Raw genomic sequence first — 22,967 nt, forward strand, 5'->3', positions numbered from 1 at the left:
TTAAGGTGAACGGTGGCTACTGCAGTTGAATTTTCCTATTGGACGTTGTGGTAGGATCACTAACGGCTCACTAGCCACGCCCCCTGGCACGAGCTGACCACGCCCTCATGTTTCCCCCAATCACACGATGAGAGCGGCTTTACTCCAGTATGAACTGTCATGTTACATGAAGTGGAAACATTATGAGTGAAACTGACTTGACACTTGCTTTAACATTGTATTGAGGAAAATACGGTTAAATAATGCAGTTGTCAGTACACGTCAGGCTTTTCTTGCGATATTATTGCCGCCCGTCATGTGTGCAGATCATTTTCATACATGAGACGCGCTTTCAAACCCTGACACGCAAGTGGTTGCCGCGGACGCAGATAGATTAGGTCAGTTCTCTTGCGCTGCTGCTTCACTAGCATCGTCGGCATCGGGAGTTAACGCAGTCTGAGCAGCGGCTCGCATTGATAAGGCTCCGGGTTTGTGTCTACAGATAGTTCACCCTCCTCCACTTCAGGTGAAGGTGGAGAAATGACCGCTCTGTTGCAAAGCTACTGGCGTCACTCCAGTCATTCTCCATCTCTGCGACTCGCGAGTCTGACAGCTGTCAATCAATCCGTCACTGCGGGTCTCAGGTGCACGCCCTCCGCTAAGCCCCGCCCTCGGTTCATCCCCTCTGTCTCCGCCGGGCTCCGCCCACTTTTCCAGCATTTTTTGAAAATTGCCAGTGGGTGGAGTTAAGCTCTGAGCAGGGGTTTAGTTACCCTTTAACTATAATTCCTAAAGTTTTTCCACAAACCTACAGATGGCGGTATTCCTAACACATAGAGCAATGTCCAAAAACTATTTATATTTATTTAAGATCCTCATTCAAGTGATTTGTTCATAAAAAAATGATTTTTAATGAGCCAATTTATGACAGTTAAGTATTTGTGCAGTAAATAGGTAAAAAACTACCAAATACCCACAAAAACACAGCATAAATGTATAGTTGAGAAGAAAATAAAAAAAATGATATATGGTTTTCCATGTAAAAAAAAAAGTATATTTCCTTATGCAATCGCTCTAGTCTGGCGTGGCCATACTCAATTCTCGTCAGAATATGAGTCTGGTACCGCTCCATTGAGCTTTGATTATGGGGTGTTTCAACCGAGCCAGGAAAGACCTCAATTGGATAGACCCACAACCAATCAGAGCAACGGAGCGACGCGTAACGTTAGATGTCAAATGTCAACAGAACTCAACTGCACTGTTGCCAAGTCCGTGTTTTTCTCCATGTCCGCGGGTTGAAGCGACCCCAATTATGTGATTATATAAACCCAGGAATGCGAATTTTAGCAGGCAACCTTGCCAAAATAACATATTTTGCCAACCAAACGCCATTTTTTTCCGGAGAACCCCCCGGAAAGTTATTGTTTTGGGCTATAGTTTTGAGTAGCAATTGTGCGCGACATTGCAAAAACACTTGGAAACCCTGTCTGCACGCACGCTGGATTAAGTAACGTTACAAGAAAAAGATGAGTGTAAACGATCTTTGGCAGTAATAAAATAATTTAAGGATACACAGAGTACTTACCAACACGATCATCGTTTCTGAGAGAAATAGTGAAGGTGAACGCATATACGAACAAGTTCTCCGTTTAGGATAAGAGCAAATTCAACCCAAGAGCCTTCGATGACGTGGATGATTCCGTTACTGTTGATCATCTGTCCATCATCGTCTAAAGCCCGCCCTGATGATTTCATTGGTCCGAACAGTTTCTGTTCGGGCATAATTACTCCTCTATGGAGCGAGTCCAGACCGAACTGCCCGAGCAAAACATTTTGTGGGCGGGGCTAAATTCGGCTGGCATCCAGGCTACAATCGCTCTGTAAATGTTTGGGGTGTATCTGAGCCCGAGGGACTCAAACGTAAACCCTACTTGAGGGACGATTAAGGGTTAAATGACAACATTGCTCTACGATGTTTCCCTGCATGAGAATGTGTGTGTGTGTGTGTGTGTGTGTGTGTGTGTGTGTGTGTGTGTGTGTGTGTGTGTGTGTGGAGCACGGCTTGTCGGACATTTTTTTTTTTTTGTAATGCCACAAATGAAAATGTAACAAATACATAACAACAGGAACAATAACAAAAAGACATAGATCACAAAAAGTATACAAACAAAATAAAGTGCCAGAGGAAAGAGAGAAAAATTATACAAGGTTAAACGTTTTAAAAGGTTCAAAGATTTTTCGTTTTTTTATGCCCATCAAAGACAGAACATAGGAATTATAGTCTACTAGAAAAATAGACAATAACGGGATTTTACCCAAAAATTTGCATTTGTGAATTAAAAAATTTACCAAGAATCATAAACAGATTAACAATGTACTGAATATGAGAATTTGTATTATGATAAAGAAAAATAACACTAAAGGTGTTAATACATATTTGTCACTTGTTTTTTCTGAGAGCTTTAACACAAACACATGTACAATCGTCTCTTCATCATCACAGAAAGTGCATTTATCGTCTATGTTTTGGATATAATAACTGAGTACGCGATTAAAGGGGGGCTTGTCGGACATAGCAACAGTAACTAAAGGGGGCGGGGCTTTGCGAACGGTCAACTCAGTTCTTCAGAAAAACATCATGAATTTAAATGATCTCATTGACTTGCATTACAAGCATCAGAATTTCTTTTTGTCCGAACTGGATATTTTTGCTCAGTTTGAGCCTCTGAATCAAATGTTTCCTCCTCGAATATGAGCTCCAGATTCTCACTATTATCGAAAACACGTCCGGATTCACAGGGTTAAACATGACTTATCAAGGAAGAGTCACTTATCCCTCAGGTTTACCGCGTTTCCCTCATCAAAAATTCATTTTTTCCTGAAAGGGCAGTAAAAATGAAAACTATCCCATGATTTACTCTCCCTCAGAGTTAAATGTGACCCTGGTCATCCCTTGTGAAATTGAGATAAATACATCATGAAAGCTGAATTAATAATCTTTACATTGATGTGTGGTTTGGGCAATATTTGAAAATCTGGAATCTGAGAGTGCAAAAACATCTAAATATTGAGAAAATCTCCTTTTAGAGATTTAATTGGTTACCCCGGAGAATGAAGGGACATGTTTTTAAATTGACCAAATGAAGTGTTCGGTTCGAATGATTCTTTTAAATGAACCAAAACAGACATCGCAGACATCAACCTTTTTAAATGAGTATGTTTATATGTATCCATCAATCACGCTAGTCGCAATGATTCATGGGATTGTAGTTCTTTCCCTCACTAAAAACCATTAAGTGTGTCTTTGATTTGAATCAATAACAAAAAGAGTGAAAATCTGACAAAAATACAAGGTTTTAGCTTTGTTTCGTGGCTTATAACGGTTTAATCAAGACTTTCTGTGACCGTTATGGGAGAAATTACCGTTATTTTGAACGTTCGATTAATTGAATCGTTCTAGGAACCGATTCAGTGATTAATTTCATCATTATGGCTGGGGGTTAGTAGCGTTTGTTGTTATGTCACGTAAAACAATGTTATTATAACTATAGAAACATAACTCTACACACACAGATCAAAAGGTAAGATCAGTCGATAGACTCGGTTCCCAGACAGATTCGGTCTATGCGACTCGGTTCGAATGATTCTTTTAAATGAACCAAAACAGACATCGCTATGAAATATCGCTCTGTTCTCTCGCACAGGTGGGAAGTGAAACTCTAAAAGCCCAAATAACGGATATGTGATGTCTTTATAGCCTATATAATCAACCTTTTTAAATTAGTATTTTTACCCATCAATCACACTAGACGCAACGATTCATGGGATTGTAGTTATTTCCCTCACTAAATCCGTTAGTGTGTCTTTGATTTGAAGGGGAAAAGTGAAACACGGACAAAAAAATTGTTTCGTGGCTTATAACGGTTTAATCAAGACTTTCTGTGACCGTTATGGGAGAAATTACCGTTATTTTGAACATTCGAATCAATGAATCGTTCTAGGAACCGATTCAGTGATCAATTTCATCATTAGGGCTGGGGGTTAGTAGCGTTTGTATTTATGTCACGTAAAACAATGTAATTATAACTACAGAAACAAAACTGTACACACACACACACACATCAAAAGGTAAGATCAGTAGATACACTCGGTTCCCAGACAGATTCGGTCTATGCGACTCGGTTCGAATGATTCTTTTAAATGAACCAAAACAGACATCGCTATGAAATATCGCTCTGTTCTCTCGCACAGGTGGGAAGTGAAACTCTAAAAGCCCAAATAACGGATATGTGATGTCTTTATAGCCTATATAATCAACCTTTTTAAATTAGTATTTTTACCCATCAATCACGCTAGACGCAACGATTCATGGGATTGTAGTTATTTCCCTCACTAAATCCGTTAGTGTGTCTTTGATTTGAAGGGGAAAAGTGAAACACGGACAAAAAATTGTTTCGTGGCTTATAACGGTTTAATCAAGACTTTCTGTGACCGTTATGGGAGAAATTACCGTTATTTTGAACATTCGAATCAATGAATCGTTCTAGGAACCGATTCAGTGATCAATTTCATCATTAGGGCTGGGGGTTAGTAGCGTTTGTATTTATGTCACGTAAAACAATGTAATTATAACTACAGAAACAAAACTGTACACACACACATCAAAAGGTAAGATCAGTAGATACACTCGGTTCCCAGACAGATTCGGTCTATGCGACTCGGTTCGAATGATTCTTTTAAATGAACCAAAACAGACATCGCTATGAAATATCGCTTTGTTCTCTCGCACAGGTGGGAAGTGAAACTCTAAAAGCCCAACAAAGGGATATATGATGCTTTTATATTTTGTCAAAATGGCTTGGAAAATTGTGAGGTGACGAAATGCGTAAACAGATGAAAAGACGCCAATGTCGAGCATCTTTTTCATCGCCGAGGACTGACAAAGGAACGTGATGTTGAAGTCGACATTACCCGTTAAACGGCCGGTGTACTCACGTATGGGCGCAGCTGGCGATGCTGACAGGCTTGTGGTAGACTTCCAGACAGATGGGGCAGGAGAACTGGCTCTCCAGGCTCTCGCCAGGTGCGGCTGCGGCGGCTCCATTTTGCTGCTGATGCTGCCTGAGCTGAGCAGCCGACACAAAACTGCGGAACATCGCCATCACGAGCGCGGACAGCAGGACGAACCACTAACACTGCCGATGCGAATAGGATTCCGTGTTTTTAACGAATGTATCGTGATTTATACGACATTAGATACCGCATCTGCAATCTCCAACACTGTTAACCGAGGAGGACACGCCGTTGTTCCAAAGAAGTAAACATTACATGGTAGCTTTAACGGAGCGGATTAGGCGAGCAAAAAGATGGGAGTTGTAGTTCTTACAGCGAGCATTTGCGCAGAGCGGCCGTTTGATAGAACTACATTTCCCAGGCATCGCATTCGATAACAATTCCATGGAGCGTAGATAGATGGCGTCAACATAAATGTAGCGAATGTAATAAATAAGACAAATATTGTACAATAAATCATATTTATTTATTTTTTTTAGTGAAAACTTTGACGTAATAAATGTTTACAAATTACAGAAAGTCATCACAATGCTTCCTTTCTATATACAATAATAAAACATGTGTTGTATGTGTGTGGTATTTAACGGTATTTACAAATAAACATTACTCGTTAAAATCATAATAATATAATAATAAAACATCAACGCTAAATGATCAAATTAAAAGTAAAACAAAGCGTAAATAACACGCAAATATATGGGCGTGGCCTATGTACGTCATCAAAATGGGTCAGGAAAACACACACACGTGAAAACAAGCTTGTGTCAAATCTGTGTGATAAGTTTTGAGAGAATTGGTCTTTTCTAACGGACTGAAGAGCATCGTGTAGTTACATCGAGTGTTTTGTTTTATTTAGTTTGTCAATTTGAAGCCGTCATGTGTCAAGTTGAAGAGGATTATAATGGTCTGGAGTGTAAACAGGAGACGATACCGTGAGTTTAACATGTTTTGGACAATATGTTGTGGCGATTTGACAGCATAACATTGTACTTATAATCACAATGTGCACGTACTATGGAACTTTGAATCTCTACCATGGTACCAGGTACACTGTAACTTTTTACGGTTCGTAATTTATATAATGAGTGAGTAAATCGTGAATCCATCTTCCCAACTGTGTTTCTTACCACGAATCGCTAAGGGTACACCTATAATAAGTGTTTATATTCGGACTATTTTAGACTGCTCAACTGCTGCGGAGGAGCACAGTACCTGCGTGACTCGTCATTGACATAAACAGAGAGAAGTAGATCCGGCTGAAATGTTCTTCCGCGAGACGCTCGCGGTTTTGTTTATTAACCTCCAGAGCGCCTAAAAGTTACTTTTAAAGACCCCCTTTGGTGAAAAATCAATTTTAATGGTGTTTATATGTCTGTGTGGTGTTTTTAATATACTTTAAGACAAAACAATGTGCAAATTCATCAGTCAACACCATTAATGAATTACCGCTGATGTTTCTGACGTCATAAACTACCTTGGAACCAATCACGTCAACGTATGGGCGGGATTTAGCATATCATTAACTGTTCTCTGAAGCAGGTTATCCTGCTATATTGTTCTGTTGGTATGAAAAGTCGACATGTAGCAATATAACCCGTGTATTATGTATATTACGATGTTATGACGAACTATATGCCTTTCCACAGACGGTCTAAGATGTTCTAAGCGTTTCTAAGGATACTGACCGAAAACGTGGTTTGTGTAACATTAGCAACACATTATGAGCTGTTTAATAACATAATCAAGCAAAAGGATAATCATATTAATTACCGTTATGTGTTCAGCGTCGTAAAGTGCGGCATTGTGCAGCGTTTACCTCAGTAAAGTTGAGCTGGAGCGAGTGAGTGGAGGCGGGGCTCATTTGCATATTCATGAGTGTACGAAATTTAGCAAGGGTGTTACAATTGTGATGTTTTTCAGGCTTAACAGGAAGTGTGTGAAGTGTAAGGAGGGAACTGCCGTGCTCATCATTCGTGTCAGTGATGCATTTTGCCGGTAGGCGACCATTAATCTTCTCAGTCTGTCGATTACACTTCATTATGGGATGCTGTCTTGTCTAAAACACCTCTTTTTCTGCTGCTGTTGTAGGTCCTGCTTCAAGGAGTACTTCATACATAAATTTCGGGCCATGCTGGGGAAGAATCGAGTCATCTTTCCCCAGGAGAAGGTAACATTAAATATATAAAATCATATCGAGATATAGAGATTCCTGTTAAAACGTTATTGGTTATTTGAGCATTTGTAAGCGGTCGACCAATCAGAGTAGAGCAGCTCTAAGAGAGGCGGGGTTTAAATAATGTGGTGATTAAAGGAATATGACACCGTTAAGATTTTGTCTGTCTGAACTGTACTTTGTCTTGTACTTCCCGTGAAGACAACCCATGAAAAAGCGCTAAATTCAGATATGATAATGAGCGTTTGGTTTCTGACCAATCACAACAGACTGGGACGTCTGACCAATCAGAGCAGAGTAGCTCTCAAAGAGGCGGGGTTTAGAGAGACTGAATCTTCGATCGAGCCGTTTCAGACGGTGATGTGCAATAGATATTAAGAGAAAATGCTAGTGTTTTTTGATCTTGGATGCATGTGAACCTCCAAAACAACATTAGGAACCTTTAAAACACCATATAGGAGCACTTTAACCTCATCCTTAGATCCTCCAACATCCACACTGACTCAACTGTTGCTCTTCTCAGGTCCTTCTGGCTGTTTCCGGCGGCGCAGCTTCTTGCTCGATGCTCTCACAGGTTCTAGAGGTAAACACACCATGTTTGTTCCTTGTTCTCCAGGCCTTTTCTGCAACTGGACCAAAGCTGTACTAGTGTAAGGTGCTCAAGTTGGATTTAGGGACATGGTGGCTTGTTTGCTGCTAAATCAAAGTGCTCTGCCAGCTCTGACCAAGATGATTTGACAGGTTGACTTTGGTCCATAGACTGTGTAAAACTATAGACGTAGTGTCCGTGACGTCCCATAGGATTAAATTAGTCGACAGATTAATCGATTAAGTGATAAATCAGTCGATTGATTAAGTGATCAATTAGTCAACAGATTAATCAAGCAAGTGAGGAAGTAGTCAACAGATTAATCGATTAAACAATAAATTAGTCAACAGATTAATCGAGCAAGTGATAAAATAGTTGATAGATTAATTGATTAAGTGCTAAATTAACAGACAGATTAATCGATTAAATGATAAATCAGTCGACAGATTAATCGAGGAAGTGATAAATTAGTCGACAGATTAAGCGATTAAGTGATAAATTAATAGACAGATTAATCGGTTAAAGATAAATCAGTCGACAGATTAATCGATTAAGTGATAAATCAATCGATAGATTAATTGATTGATTAAGTGATAAACTAGTCAACAGATTAATCGACCAAGTGATGAAGTAGTCGACAGATTAATTGATTAAACGGTAAATTAGTCAACAGATTAATCGAGAAAGTGATAAATTAGTTGATAGATTAATTGATTAAGTGATAAATTAATAAACAGATTAATCGATTAAGTGATAAATCAGTCGGCAGATTAATCGATTAAGTGGTATATTAGTCGACAGATTAATCGATTAAGTGATAAACCAGTCGATAGATTAATCGAGCAAGAGACAAATCAGTCGATAGATTAATTGATTAAGTGATAAATTAGTCAACAGATTAATCGAGCAAGTGATAAATTAGTTGATAGATTAATTGATTAAGTGATAAATTAATAGACAGATTAATCGATTAAGTGACAAATCAGTCAACAGATTAATCGATTAAGTGATAAATTAGTCAACAGATTAATCGATCAAGTGATAAATCAGTCGACAGATGAATCGATTAAACGATAAATTAGTCAACAGATTAATCGAGCAAGTGATAAATCAGTCGATAGATTAATTGATTAAGTGATAAATTAGGCAACAGATTAATCGATTAAGTGATAAATCAGTCGATAGATTAATTGATTAAGTGATAAATAAGTCAACAGATTAATCGAGCAAGTGATAAATTAGTTGATAGATTAATTGATTAAGTGATAAATTAGTCAGCAGATTAATCGAGCAAGTGACGAAGTAGCCGACAGATTAATCGATTAAGTGATCAATTAGTTGATAGATTAGTTGATTAAGTGATAAATTAGTCAACAGATTAATCGAGCAAGTGATAAATTAGTTGATAGATTAATTGATTAAGTTATAAATTAGTCAGCAGATTAATTGAGCAAGTGACGAAGTAGCCGACAGATTAATCGAGCAAGTGATAAATTAGTTGATAGATTAATTGATTAAGTGATAAATTAGGCAACAGATTAATCGATTAAGTGATAAATCAGTCGATAGATTAATTGATTAAGTGATAAATTAGTCAACAGATTAATCGAGCAAGTGATAAATTAGTTGATAGATTAATTGATTAAGTGATAAATTAGTCAACAAATTAATCGAGCAAGTGATAAATTAGTTGATAGATTAATTGATTAAGTGATAAATTTGTCAGCATATTAATCGAGCAAGTGACGAAGTAGCCGACAGATTAATCGATAAATTAGTCAACAGATTAATCGATTAAGTGATAAATTAGTCGACAGATTAATTGATTAAGCGATAAATCAGTCGACAGATTAATCGATTAAATGATAAATTAGTTGATAGACTAAATGTTTAAGCAATAAATTAGTCGATAGATTAATTGATTAAGTGATAAATTAGTCGATAGATAATCACAGGCCTTAACTTAAATTTTTTGGCTATTAACTGTGAAGCTGCTTTGACACTTTCTGTATCGTGTAAAGCGCTATATATATAAATAAATGTGACTTTCTGCTTTCATTTTTCAGGGGTTGAGTCGGGATGCTCCCAAAAAGTTGCGATTTCTGCCTGGGATCATATACATTGATGGTAAAGCTCTTTGACCAGGCCATTATTCCCATATCTCAAAGTGATGCTGATATTTAAAGGTGTTGATGTGTGTGTGTGTGTGGTGTGTGTTAGACGGAGGCGCTTGTGGGCGGAGTGAAGAGGAGCGGCGGCGCTCTATAGATCAACTCAAGAGCATCTTCACACAGACGGGCTTCCCTTACTTCACACTTCCTCTGGAGCAGGTAAACCGATCTGATTCCCCAGGGCATCTCTCCAGAGAAACTCCCACTGTCAGGGTTCCCACTCGTCCTGGAAAACCTGGAAAATTGATGACAAGGGTGTCCGCGGGGTTGTAAAAGGTAGTAAATGAAATTAGCCAAAATTAAGGGCATTAAAAAGTAGTAAAAAGTAGTAAACGTCATCTGACGAGGTATTAAATTTTTAGAGCCCAATTTTTTTAGATACATTTTCAATTTGTGTTAAGTGCAGGCCTTTTTTTCTAAAATTCGTGTGGATTTATTTATATGTTGAGAGTAGGACCTGCGCGATATCATGTGAGGTGTTCGTTCGCGCGCACTCTGAAACAAACAAACTGGGTCCGCGGCTGGCTTGCTGCCAAACATGTACGCGAGCTCGCTTCCATTCAGTAATTAAAGCATGGGGAAATGCAAGTTCTCGGACCTCTGGCTGGAGGACTCACGATTTAAAGACTGGCTTAGGCCAGTAGTTTGCAACAGCCGCGAGGCTTATTGCCACGTCTGCGAGCTGAGGTGCTGTGGTGTTTAGACCTTGCAACTAAACCCCACTCTTTCAATTTGAACGATGGCATTGAAGAGCTGTTTCGAAATATGCAAGTTGCTTAAAGCTGGGCATACACGGTGCGATTTCAGCAAGGTTATTTACTCACACTGTACGAGTAGATCGCATGCGATGTAAAGCCAAAGCTCACGGTTTGTGCTCACACCATGGCTCGGATCGTCGAGCGTGACTTGTCTGCTCACTGTACGAGTGAAATATGTGGAAAAACAGAGAGATAGCCTATCAAATGCATCAGCTATCGATATCAAGAGGATTTAGCATTTACAATTTATGTATATAAATGATTATTATTATTATTAGGGTAGGCCTACTTTTATTATTAAATTGATATTACATTTAATTTGCCCACGTGATCATTTCATAATGCATAACCGACACGCTGCATAATAAAAGAATAGATAGGTTAGCTTGCTCCTCATTATTTAAATACATTTTGCCCAATTAAACAAGGAATTATAGGCCTATAATTAAAATGATTATCCGTCTATATGTCAGAACACTACAATAATATCAGTATTATCAGAGAGTAAGAGCAGCTTTATTTCAACATATTTCAACAATTTGTTTAACACGAAATATGGGCCACGAGAAATATTAAGAATATAAATTCAGACAGTTATAGGCTATACGTTATCAGCATATGTTAAAGCAGATTTATATAAATAGAGATATCTCTTGTCTCTGTGAGAATATGCGCCGAAAGCTTGTCAGATTTTACTTTTACTTTCTGTAGTGAATAATTGACCAGGTTTGAGACTTCACCGACTCTCACACACATTGTGTTTTTGTGTGATATCCACTGACTGGCCTTCATGATTTAACCCTCTGGTCCTCTTCCTTTAGGGGTCACACTCGTCTCCTTCGCGCTCAAAAGTGACCGAAGCCTCTTTTTTTCTTCAGGAAAACCAATGTAATATATTTTTGTTCAATAATATTTTTTGATTATTATTTAGAATTTTGAAGGGATTCTATGGTACTATGCAATAATTATACAATTTTAATGAGCAATTTTTTCCCATTAGAAATTTTTTTTAGAAGATTTTTAATTATTATTTTTTTTTTTCAAAAATGCAACATTTCACATTACAATAGAGTGCAGGCCTTTAAAATCCATTTTTTTTTTAAGTGAGAGTGCATTTAAGCGAGAGAGTCACTTTTGTATTTTTTTATTTATTTATTGATTTTATTTAGCATATTCTCAAAATTTGCTGCTGCAGTCTTACCTGTTCATTTCTATGTGTGTGTGTGTGTATGTGTGTGTGTGTGTGTGTGTGTGTATGTGTGGGTGTCTAATTTGCACTCTTGACATGTTACAGTGTCACCCCTTCATTGCTGTGCACTTTTTTTCTGCACAGTGGCTGATTTGTAGTTTGTACCACCAAAAATTTCTCTGAGTTTTCGTATTTTTGCGTATTTCCCATTAATTTTACTAAGTTGGTCTTTTTTGACTGCGAAGGAGACCAGTGTGACAAATGTTTTTACGACCCTTTAACATATCCAAATCATCTCCTTGATTTTTTGTGTGTTCACATAGCTAATGCAACAAAAGTCACCAAGTGTCATCCCATTCCTATAAGGCTAAAAAAATGTCAAAACGTAAAAGTTTTCGGTCATTTTTGACCGAAGAGGACCAGTGGGTTAAAACGAAAAAGAAAAAAAATCTTTATTGCGCCGTGAAAATTGCTCTCGTTTCCCTCTGTACACTGCACGAACTATGAAGATGTCTCCTTCCTCTCCTGTCTTTATTTCTGTTCTCATCTCTGTGGGCAGTTGATGTTAAGTTATAATGACCTCGTTACATTGTGATGCAATATGTTATTCCATTTGGAAAGATATTTAATTTACGTTACTATAGTTGCAGCTTGAAGTCGCGCTGGTATTAAAAAATATTTTGATGGTATTAAAAAGGTAGTAAAAGGTATTAAATTCAACTTAAGAAGTTCTGTATATACCCTGATGACAAATTTTCCAGTCCTGGAAAACACATGGAAAATTAGAGAAAATGTAAAATGTCCTGGAAAATCTTGTTGTTGTCTGGGAAGATAATTTAAAAAAAAAAGTTATTTCTTTAGCCGAGTATAAGGAGTTTATCGCTGGCCCAAACAATTAGTGCTAGCTGCAGAAAGCACATGTTGAGTTTGATGCGTGTGAGTTGTATTTTGAATAATGATGTTTAGTCTTGTGTTGCCACTTGCAGCCATTAGCTAATGCTAATGCTATAACTGCTCAAATGTGTGCAGTGAATGTTAACTCATAAGCTGCTCCCTAATCACATAATTTTGATATAAAGTCACATTTGTGTGTTATAAAGTCAGAATTGCAAGATATAAACTCGCAAGTCTTGTCTTCACAATTGACTTTTTTGCGCAGTTGCGAGTTTATATCTTGCAATTCTGACTTCTTTTCTCTGAATTGTGAGATCTAAACTGCAATTGCAAGTTATAAAGTCCAATTCTGAGGAAAAAAGAATTGCGACAATTTTCGCGTTTATATCACAAATATGTAAACTCACAATTGCAGTCAGAATAGCGAGATAAAAAGTCACACTTTTCTTTCTACTCAGTGGTGTAAAAAAGCTTCCATAGTCATAATGTATGATTAAGAGCTCGTATTGAAAAATGCTGGATTGTTAAGTAATGGCAATAAACTGGACGGCTTTTAAAGATTTCGAAAGCAATATTTGGCGTGATCCTTGTCTTTTATTCCCGCCGTAGTAAAACTTAAAGGAACTGTATGTAAGAAATGTATTTCAATTAATCATAAAATGGCCCTGATATGTCACTAGACATTATGAAATCATGTTAATTTCAAATACTTATATCACTGACAACAGTTGTCCGGCCAGGATATTGTCATTTTAAAAGTGAAGTTGCAGCCCTCAACTGATGTTGATGTTGACATGTTGTGTTTTGGCCTGAAGCGCCACCCTCCACCTATCTACCAATCACGAAGTCAGTAGTTTTTCGGCATCCGGGTTGCCAGCTCTGCTCTAGTTACCACAGCTGCAGCTACAAACTTTTTGGATAAAAAATGTCTAAGGAGGGGGAGAGGGAATACACCGCTCTACAGTAATTTGAAAGTGATTGCAGTACCAGTTTTGGCCACAATCCTACATACAGTTCCTTTAAAATGTCCTGGAAAAGTACTGGAAAATGGTTGCTGAAAAAGAGTGTGAACCCGGCTCTGTGACGCTTTGCTCTGGGCCGTTTCTCAGGTCTTCGCTCTGCCCTCTTCTGTCCTGGTGCCTGGCGAGTCCGATCCAGACCCGTCCAATCCCAGCTATAAGCAAGCTGTGGATCAGTATATCAGAGAGAGACAGAAGATGGAGGAAGAGGAAGCAGCCGGTGAGGTGGCTCAGCTCAGTGTAGAGGACTCGCTCTGCTCTCCTGAACACAAGGTGGCGCTGGAGAGGCTGTTCTCATCACTGAAGACACTCACGGCCAAAGAGGAGATGCTACAGACCTTGAGGTGCGTTATCAAGCTCACTCTGATCCCTCAAATCTGACAACATTTGATCATTTCACTGCATGTTTACATAAAATCACAAAATTGACTTCTTTATGTTGACATTAGGGCTGGATATTGAAACCAATTAAGGCTGCACGATTTGGGGAAAATATCTAATTGCGATTTGAATGCGATTTTTCTTTTTACTTTTTTTTTTACAAATGAAAAGTGTGTGTATAACATTTTGTGTTTATATATTAATATGACTAATAATACTTATGATTATTAATATTGCGAAATAAAAATATTTCACAAAATAAGAAATATTACTGTTACAATAACATTTTCATTATTAAAAATATAGTATTTAAGAATATAACAATATACTACTACTACTACTACTACTAATAATAATAATATTTATATTTTACAGAAAATAAATGTTACAATAAAAACTGCTGGGTTTCCTGTTAATATGCAGACAGCCTGAATACAAATCATTAGAAAGGTCTAAGGATTTATTGTAAAATTATTATTATTATAAAAATCTATGCTTTTTATCTGTGAAATCAATTTCTTAAAGTCTATGTCTTTCATATGAAATATGAGCCTCTTATGCATCCACTGTGGGGAAGAAAATGCCAGTATATTTAAGAAAAACATACGGATTCTCATATAAATTTATTTAGAGCGAAGTATTTTTCTCATTTGTTACCAAAAAGTTTCATTCATACTGGAGGCCAGAGGGCGCCCTCGAGCAGAAACTCCACATTTGCGTTAGAGAAGTTATCGTTTGTTTTCAGGAAATCCCTAATGTGAAGCTAAGCTAGCGCTGCAGGCTGAATAAAATGAAGATAGAAACGCTTTGACTGATTAATCATGAGGACAATAAACACACGACTGCGACAAGATATGGTGTAGGCCTATTTGAGTTCTTCAAGCCTTCTCATGTATTTTAATAATAATAAAGCAGTGCTGATTGACATAGACTTTATCACTGCCTATAAAATGAAGTGTTGTCTGCCTCATTCTGTGATAAGAAGTCACGTCAGCTCACAAACACTCGACTGACGATAAGAAGTGAGTTAAAACGTTATTAAACATATTTTGTTGGACAACAGGTTTATGAACACTTCACATGACTAGTTTGTGAAGTTGTTTGACACGTGTTGTTTTTTCAAACGCACGTTATAAGAGCCGCTCTTCTGTGACACGCTGGGCATTTATTTATTTATTTAATTAAAATCGCAGCCTTTGCGCTTTCATAATCGCACATAAGCCAAATCGCGATTGCGGTTCGATTTCGATTAATCGCGCAGCCCTAAAACCAATATTATACCCCTCACACAGAAAACGGGTGTAAAATTGTACCTTTAGGGGTACAACACCTTGTCATTGGGGCAGTACCCTTAAAAGGACACCTTTTTTTACCACAAAAAGGTTCATAGTAGTAGCTACTTAAAGGCACAATTTGATTACAAAAACTAGTCTCACCATTAAAGGGACAGTTCACCCAAAAATGAACATTAGCCCATGATTTACTCCCCCTCAAGTCATCCGAGGTGTGGACGACATTCTTCTCTCAGACGAATAAAATCTGAGTTGTATTAAAAATGTTCTGGCTAATCCAAGCATTATAATAGCAGTAATAGTTGCTCTGTTTTTGAAGTCCATAAAAAGTGCATCTGTCCATCATATAACTGCTCCACGCGGCTCTGGTGTTAATAAAGGCCTTCTGAAGCGAATCGATGCGTTTGTGTAATAAAAATACCCATATTTAAAACTTTATCAAGTAAACTTTCGGCCCGCCTTCCGCGTTCAATTTATGGAAAAAGTGTTGAAAGTTCCCCTGCGGATGGAAAGACTAACACGACCAGGTCATGACGTCACGAACACATCTGGAGTTTCACTTTCAACATTCAACACTTTTCCACAGAAGGCGGAGGCCGAAAGTTTTAAATATTAATATTTTTCTTAACAAACGCATCGATTCGCTTCAGAAGGCCTTTATTAACACCCCAGAGCCGCGTGGAGCAGTTATATGACGGACAGATGCACTTTTTTTATGGACTTCAAAAACAGAGCAACTATTACTGCTATTATAAAGCTTGGATTAGCCAGAACATTTTTAATATAACTTTAATATAACGTCTGAAAGAAGAATGTCATACACACCTCGGATGACTTGAGGACGAGTAAATCATGGGCTAATTTTCATTTTAGGGTGAACTATCCCTTTAAAGTCATGTCCCAAGCACACGATATACACTCACCTAAAGGATTATTAGGAACACCTGTTCAATTTCTCATTAATGCTATTATCTAATCAACCAATCACATGGCAGTTGCTTCAGTGCATTTAGGGGTGTGGTCCTGGTCAAGACAATCTCCTGAACTCCACACTGAATGTCGGAATGGGAAAGAAAGGAGATTTAAGACATTTTGAGCGTGTCATGGTTGTTGGTGCCAGTATTTCACAATCTGCTCAGTTACTGGGATTTTCACACACAACCATTTCTAGGGTTTACAAAGAATGGTGTGAAAAGGGAAAAGCATCCAGTATGCGGCAGTCCTGTGGGAGAAAATGCCTTGTTGATGCTAGAGGTCAGAGGTCATGGGCCGACTGATTCAAGCTGATAGAAGAGCAACTTTGACTGAAATAACCACTCGTTACAACCGAGGTCTGCAGCAAAGCATTTGTGAAGCCACAACACACACAACCTTGAGGCGGATGGGCTACAACAGCAGAAGACCCCACCGGGTACCACTCATCTCCACTACAAAGAGGAAAAAGAGGCGACAATTTGCACCAAAATTGGACAGTTGAAGACTGGAAAAATGTTGCCTGGTCTGATGAGTCTGGATTTCTGTTGAGACATTCAGATGGTAGAGTCAGAATTTGGCGTAAACAGAATGAGAACATGGATCCATCATGCCTTGTTACCACTGTGCAGGCTGGTGGTGGTGGTGTAATGGTGTGGGGGATGTTTTCTTAGTGCCAATTGGGCATGGTTTAAATGCCACGGCCTACCTGAGCATTTTTTCTGCCCATGTCCATCCCTTTATGAGCACCATGTCCCCATCCTCTGATGGCTACTTCCAGCAGGATAATGCACCGTCACAAAGCTCCAATCATTTCAAATTGGTTTCTTGAACATGACAATGAGTTCACTGAACTAAAATGGCCGCCACAGTCACCAGATCTCAACCCAATAGAGCATCTTTGGGATGTGGTGGAACGGGAGCTTCGTGCCCTGGATGTGCATCCCACAAATCTCCATCAACTGCAGATGCTCTCCTATCAATATGGCCAACATTTCTAAAGAATGCTTTCAGCAGCTTGTTGAGTCAATGCCACGTAGAATTAAGGCAGTTCTGAAGGCGAAAGAGGGTCAAACACAGTATTAGTGTGTGTTCCTAATAATCCTTTAGGTGAGTGTATATACTTTTATGTAGTCTCTATGACAGACATAGAATACAGTACACCCTGTGTGTAATAATCTTGAAATGTTGGAACGTCTCTGAACCAATCAAGAACTCACCAGCATCCTGGTGTAAAGAGTTGAGTGTGTGTGTGTGTGTGTGTGTGTGTGTGTGTGTGTGTGTGTTTATTGGGACAGGCAGCACCTGATTCTACACGTGGCCCGTGAGAACGGCTACTCGAAGGTGATGATGGGGGAAAGCTGCTCGCGATTGGCCGTCAGATTGCTCAGTAACATCGCTCTGGGTCGCGGAGCAGCTCTGGCTTCAGACACGGTGAGTGACGTTTGTTCTGAGCGGTCACATGACTAACACAAGCCCAATGTTCCTTGTATCAACATTAAGCTGTTTTGTAGGGTTTCTCTGATCCTCGGTATGGGGATGTGGTGATAGTGCGGCCCATGAGGGACTATTCATCCAAAGAGATCGCCGCCTACGGCAGGATGTTTCATGTGCCCTCCGTTTTTATCCCAGGACTGGATACCAAGGTGAGAGAGCCATCAGGCTAATGCTGCGTTCACACCAGACACGAATAAATTGCGCTATTCGCGTGTAGTTTTGAGTTTACTCGCTTCATTCGCGTGTGACATTCACAACAGACGTGAATTCACATCATGGGCGGGGCTTCTGCCAGCCGGCTCGTCTCGTTGCGAAATGGATTGTTTTAAAATACGTCGAATAAGCTCAATTTGCCAGCTTTAGCTAGCTTGTAGTCTCAATAGGGTGAATTCAGGGGGATTGTCGGGATTCTCAGGCTCTGATTGGTCTAGAAGCATGATCGTCCTGTCTATAGAGAGCTGAGATGCTCAGCTTTTTTGACGTATGCCGCAATACGTGATGACGTCATCAAAAATCGAGGCTAGCAAAGACGATCCCTAAGGAACGAGCTGATATAGCGTTTGAGGCGTGTGGCCATAGATATCCATAATAAAGGCTAGATGTCTTACGGCGGAGTCTCTAACGTCATCAGCGGCGGCCATCTTGTCACAGGCAAGCTTTCTGGCGGCCATCTTGTCACAGGCAAGCTTTCCGGCGGCCATCTTGTCACAGGCAAGCTTTCTGGCGGCCATCTTGTCACAGGCAAGCTTTCTGGCGGCCATCTTGTCACAGGCCAGCTTTCTGGCGGGCTCCTGATGTAAGGCGAGTGATCTGAACACAAATACTCTTATCTCGCTGAAATCTTGACGGATTTACAAATGGTCTGGTTTCTTACAAACGTTATTAACGTGGCTATAATTCTGGATGCTTGAACAAATCATGAATAATTATTCATAAGTATGCAGTGTCATAACTACATCTCTGACGTTTATAACAAACCAAACCGCTTGAAAATCGGTAGAAAATTGAGCAAGTTATGGTTATTTAAAAAGTGCATCTACCATTAAAACACAATGTTACGAGTGAGCGAGCTGACTGACAAGATGGCCGCCAGGTGCAGACGTCGACCTCCATTGGCCAGCAGCGCGGACGAGACATCTAGCCTTTATTATGGATGTCTATGCGTATAGCTACACTAGGCAAGAGTGATCCGAACAGGAATATGACTCATGTGTTTGCTTGTTCAAAGGAGTCATTTCCATCTTCGTGATTCTTTTGATAATAACGTTACTGTAACATGTTGGATCGGTGAAATAAACTGCACAGTGATATTCCTGAGGGCGAGAGCTTTCATTTGATATACAACTTGGTGAGTTTGTGCGATATAAATATGAAATGTAATATTGTTCATATGATTTTCTCAAGGGGGGGGTCATTGCGGGGGGTCGAATTCAGACTTTATCATCTTCTTCTAAAGAAGTGTTTTTAAAGAGACACAAAACCACATGTATTGTTTGAATTTTGTACCAAAATCAAAAGCAACAAAATGTGGTGTGAATTATTGGATGGGCGACCCACGGTTGATCCGTCAGCTGAGAGCAGCTTCTCAAGATCGATTCTTGGGATTAAATGATATCGGCTCATCAAAATGAGAATCGATTGAAATAGAGAAATGTATATTTTTAACCCAGCCCTATGAGCTTCTGAATAAATTGTTTGAGATTAGAGTCCTATTTGAACTTGTATCTTTCTTTATGTAATTTTGATTTTGGGGTGAGATATGACACGACAGGGCTGGTTCTCCTGCTTCCTCTGAAAACATTTGAGGATGCACATGTTATTGTTATTTCTGTTTTTTAAGTCTACGATACCACAGGCCTCATTCCCCATGTGGCCTGTCCTATTTAACATCCACCCAAGTGCACTAGAGAGATTCACCCAGTAGCTTTTAGTGTCTTTATAGTTGACATATGGGCTTATAGTGAAGTCAAATCTGATAACATATTCATATAATTGCACACCAGTGTTTGGCTCTGATGGGCTGTGCAGAAAACTCTGGGAGATATGTGTAGACTTTAAAATTAGAATTTCTGTCTGTCCAAAATGACTTCCTCTCTCTCTGTGGAAAAATATCCCAGAAATGGTCATCGCCAATTACATCATTTAGAGTCTGGTAGCAGGTTTATTAGGCTGCTGTCCCTTTAAGAGCTGCACAGATCCAATACACTGATACACATGCATTTACTTTCTCAACGGTTTACCTTCACTTAACTAGGGTTGGGTAGCATTCACATTTTAATCGGTATCGGTACCCAACGGTACCTTTTCTCGGTACTTTTGGGATGTTTACATCAGTAACTGTAAAGAACCTGTAAGTCATTTATAAAAGTGTTATTGACATTATGCCAGAGCTGCCCTGCTCTCTGTCTGTGATGTTTGATTACTGTAATATCTACTAGTGAATGGTAGGCTACTTCATTTAATTCATAAAAACAACCATATTATTATTTTTCTTTTCAATTTCATTTCTATGAAAAGATGTATTTTCTGGTAATCAAATGAAGACATAAGACATTAATTTAATTTATTTTTTAATTTAATAAAAAAAAATTGTCAAACAAAGTGCTGCACAACTGAGCTTTATATGGTTAAAATTAAAACATGAAGAAAATTTGTCATTTATAAAAAAAACTTAAAAAAAATTAAGTTTTGGTAATTTATTATTATTACATTAGTGTTAGTATTATTACATTGACACGTATCTAAATTCTACTGTACAACAGTCATTTATTTGTCAAGTTAGTCAAACTTTTATTTGGACAGGTTGCCGTGATTATGAGTTTCTGTGTGTTTATGATATGACGGCAGTTTTTCTCAAATGAAACGGTAAAATGCTGATGAAGTGGCTCTGGAGATGACGTTCGTGCGTTCATGTGAGAGGTGTGTGTGAGGTAAACCCATAGACTGTAAACCGTGCATCTACGCATTCATTCGCACAGAGACACGCAGGATTAGTTTTTAAATGGTCTTTTTGCGGTGTAATATTCACAGACACTTGTCTATATCACCAGATGCGTTCTCAGGTACCGAAGTTTGGTACCGATTGATTTAATGTGAATCGGTACTCTGTAGTACCGACGTAATTCTTATTTGAATTCTTATTACCTTCTTATTTCTATGCCATAGCTATTATATTGATTAATAATAGATAGTTAGCTAATCTGTGTGCTTGTATATGTGCAATTCTGAAATGCATAACATGTACATATCAATTAAATTGTAATGTAGATGCATTTTCTGTGAAGCTGCTTTGAAACGATATGTATCGTGAAAAGCGCTATACAAATAAATTTGAATTGAATTGAATTAATTCGGTCGGTGCCCTTAAAAGTAACCAACCCTACACTTAACACATAACCAACTGTGTTTACAAGGATATTTTGACATTCAAGTGCAAAAACATGTGGAAGTGACTCTACAGCACTATACCGCATGAGAGGCGGCTTTCTGTGCGCGGATATCAGTGCGCGAGTCTTGCGCTTGAATGGTTTAAAATCACATTAAATGCACACAAAGGAGTCGTTTAGAGGAATCGAAATGCGCGCGTCTTATTCAATCGCCGATTTTTGAGACCATTCTAAAATTTAACCAGTTCTCGATACCCAACCCAATTCAGTGGTGATCCTGAGGTGGAGCCGCCGTAAGTCCCGCCCACACTCCCACTTTCATTCGCAAACACAGCTGTCAATCATGACGCCACACCTCCTTTAACTAAAACCATTGGGAAAATGAAGACTTGAACGTACATCATTGCGTTAAGAACTACCTAAAATGACAGAAACTGGTAATTGGTAGGGCTGGGTAAAAATATAAATTTCTCGATTTTAATCGATTCTCACTTTTACAAAACAATATCGATTCTTAAATCCCAAGAATCGATTAGTCATCCTGTTTTCAGTTAATGAATGAAATAAACATTGTAGCGCACCTCCCATCCAATAAATAGCAATAATCTTTGTGCTTTATTACTATTGATATGAAACAAAGTCTCAGATTTCAGATTACGTCTATTTTTTACGAAATTCAAAAGCATAAATACCGCTTTGGCGCTGTGGCGAGAGATCGCTCTGCCGAAGCTCAGCTCAAGAGAACCGGCAGCATGAGCGCACATGAACGGATCTTCTCTTCCACCTTTTACCAGTAACAGTGCGAAATAAGCATGAATAAGCTTCTGAAAGTGTGTTAAAAGATACAGGACAACTTACCTAAATCCGTATCGTCACATAGAATAGCTCAAGTGTTTTAACCGCAGAAAGACGTTAGTAAAATGGCATGTAAACGTCATTTACCTCGGAAAAGCCATATCCAGTGTCCATAAACTCGTTAGTCAGCTTTAGTCAGCTAGAAAATTAACTCTAGAGAGGAGCATTTTGCTAATTAACATTGCTATTGATTGTCATTTTGAATGTTCTTCAATATTTAATGCATGTATGTAGCCTATGAATAAATCTGGCAAGTTTTTATGACAGCCAAATGTTTATATATTTTTTTTTAAAACTAATTGGAGTAGAAATATGATGTAATTGTAAAGTTAATATTATAACTTTTATTATTATAAAAAACTAAAATAATTTAGTTAAATTTAAGTGTTTGTATACAAATCAGGTAATTTTTACCTTCAATATTAGTAGGCTGATGTAGTATCAACGGACTCCCATAGTTTAGATTTGTTTTCCTTGAGAAAATTGGGCCATGTATTATATCTGATATAGGCCATTATCTAAAATAATCAATATTGAATCGAATCGAATCAAAAAGCGAATGCTTGTGAATCGAAATCGAATCGAATTGTGAAATTTGTGTCAATACCCAGCCCTAGTAATTGGATTTAGTTTGGCTTGATTACATGTGGAGGGCGGGGCTTAAAACCTATACTGCAGCCGGCCACCAGGGGGAAGTGTTAGTACAGGGGTATCTCGTGTTTACGAGATATTTACGAGA

General features: G+C 38.5%; 2 protein-coding genes across 3 annotated transcripts in view; one reads left to right on the forward strand and one right to left on the reverse strand.

The window, feature by feature from the left end:
- Positions 1–5,290, reverse strand: part of rnf166 (ring finger protein 166) — a 39,977-nt gene extending 34,687 nt beyond the window's left edge. Inside the window, exon 1 of the mRNA XM_079805945.1 lies at positions 4,975–5,290. Within this exon, the coding sequence (XP_079662071.1) occupies positions 4,975–5,141 (167 nt within the window). The 5' untranslated portion in view covers positions 5,142–5,290. The remainder of the gene's footprint in view (positions 1–4,974) is intronic.
- Positions 5,279–22,967, forward strand: part of ctu2 (cytosolic thiouridylase subunit 2 homolog (S. pombe)) — a 28,994-nt gene continuing 11,305 nt past the window's right edge. Inside the window, exons 1-9 of one of the 2 annotated variants that reach the window (XM_079805914.1) lie at positions 5,279–5,984; positions 6,973–7,047; positions 7,141–7,219; positions 7,749–7,808; positions 9,881–9,941; positions 10,035–10,144; positions 13,936–14,189; positions 17,789–17,924; positions 18,005–18,136. In XM_079805914.1, the coding sequence (XP_079662040.1) occupies positions 5,929–5,984; positions 6,973–7,047; positions 7,141–7,219; positions 7,749–7,808; positions 9,881–9,941; positions 10,035–10,144; positions 13,936–14,189; positions 17,789–17,924; positions 18,005–18,136 (963 nt within the window). In that variant the 5' untranslated portion in view covers positions 5,279–5,928. The remainder of the gene's footprint in view (positions 5,985–6,972; positions 7,048–7,140; positions 7,220–7,748; positions 7,809–9,880; positions 9,942–10,034; positions 10,145–13,935; positions 14,190–17,788; positions 17,925–18,004; positions 18,137–22,967) is intronic. The other variant, XM_079805915.1, reaches the window with a different exon arrangement.

This window comes from Gobio gobio, assembly GCF_949357685.1.
Source record: "Gobio gobio genome assembly, chromosome: 2".
Taxonomy (NCBI): Eukaryota; Metazoa; Chordata; class Actinopteri; order Cypriniformes; family Gobionidae; genus Gobio; species Gobio gobio.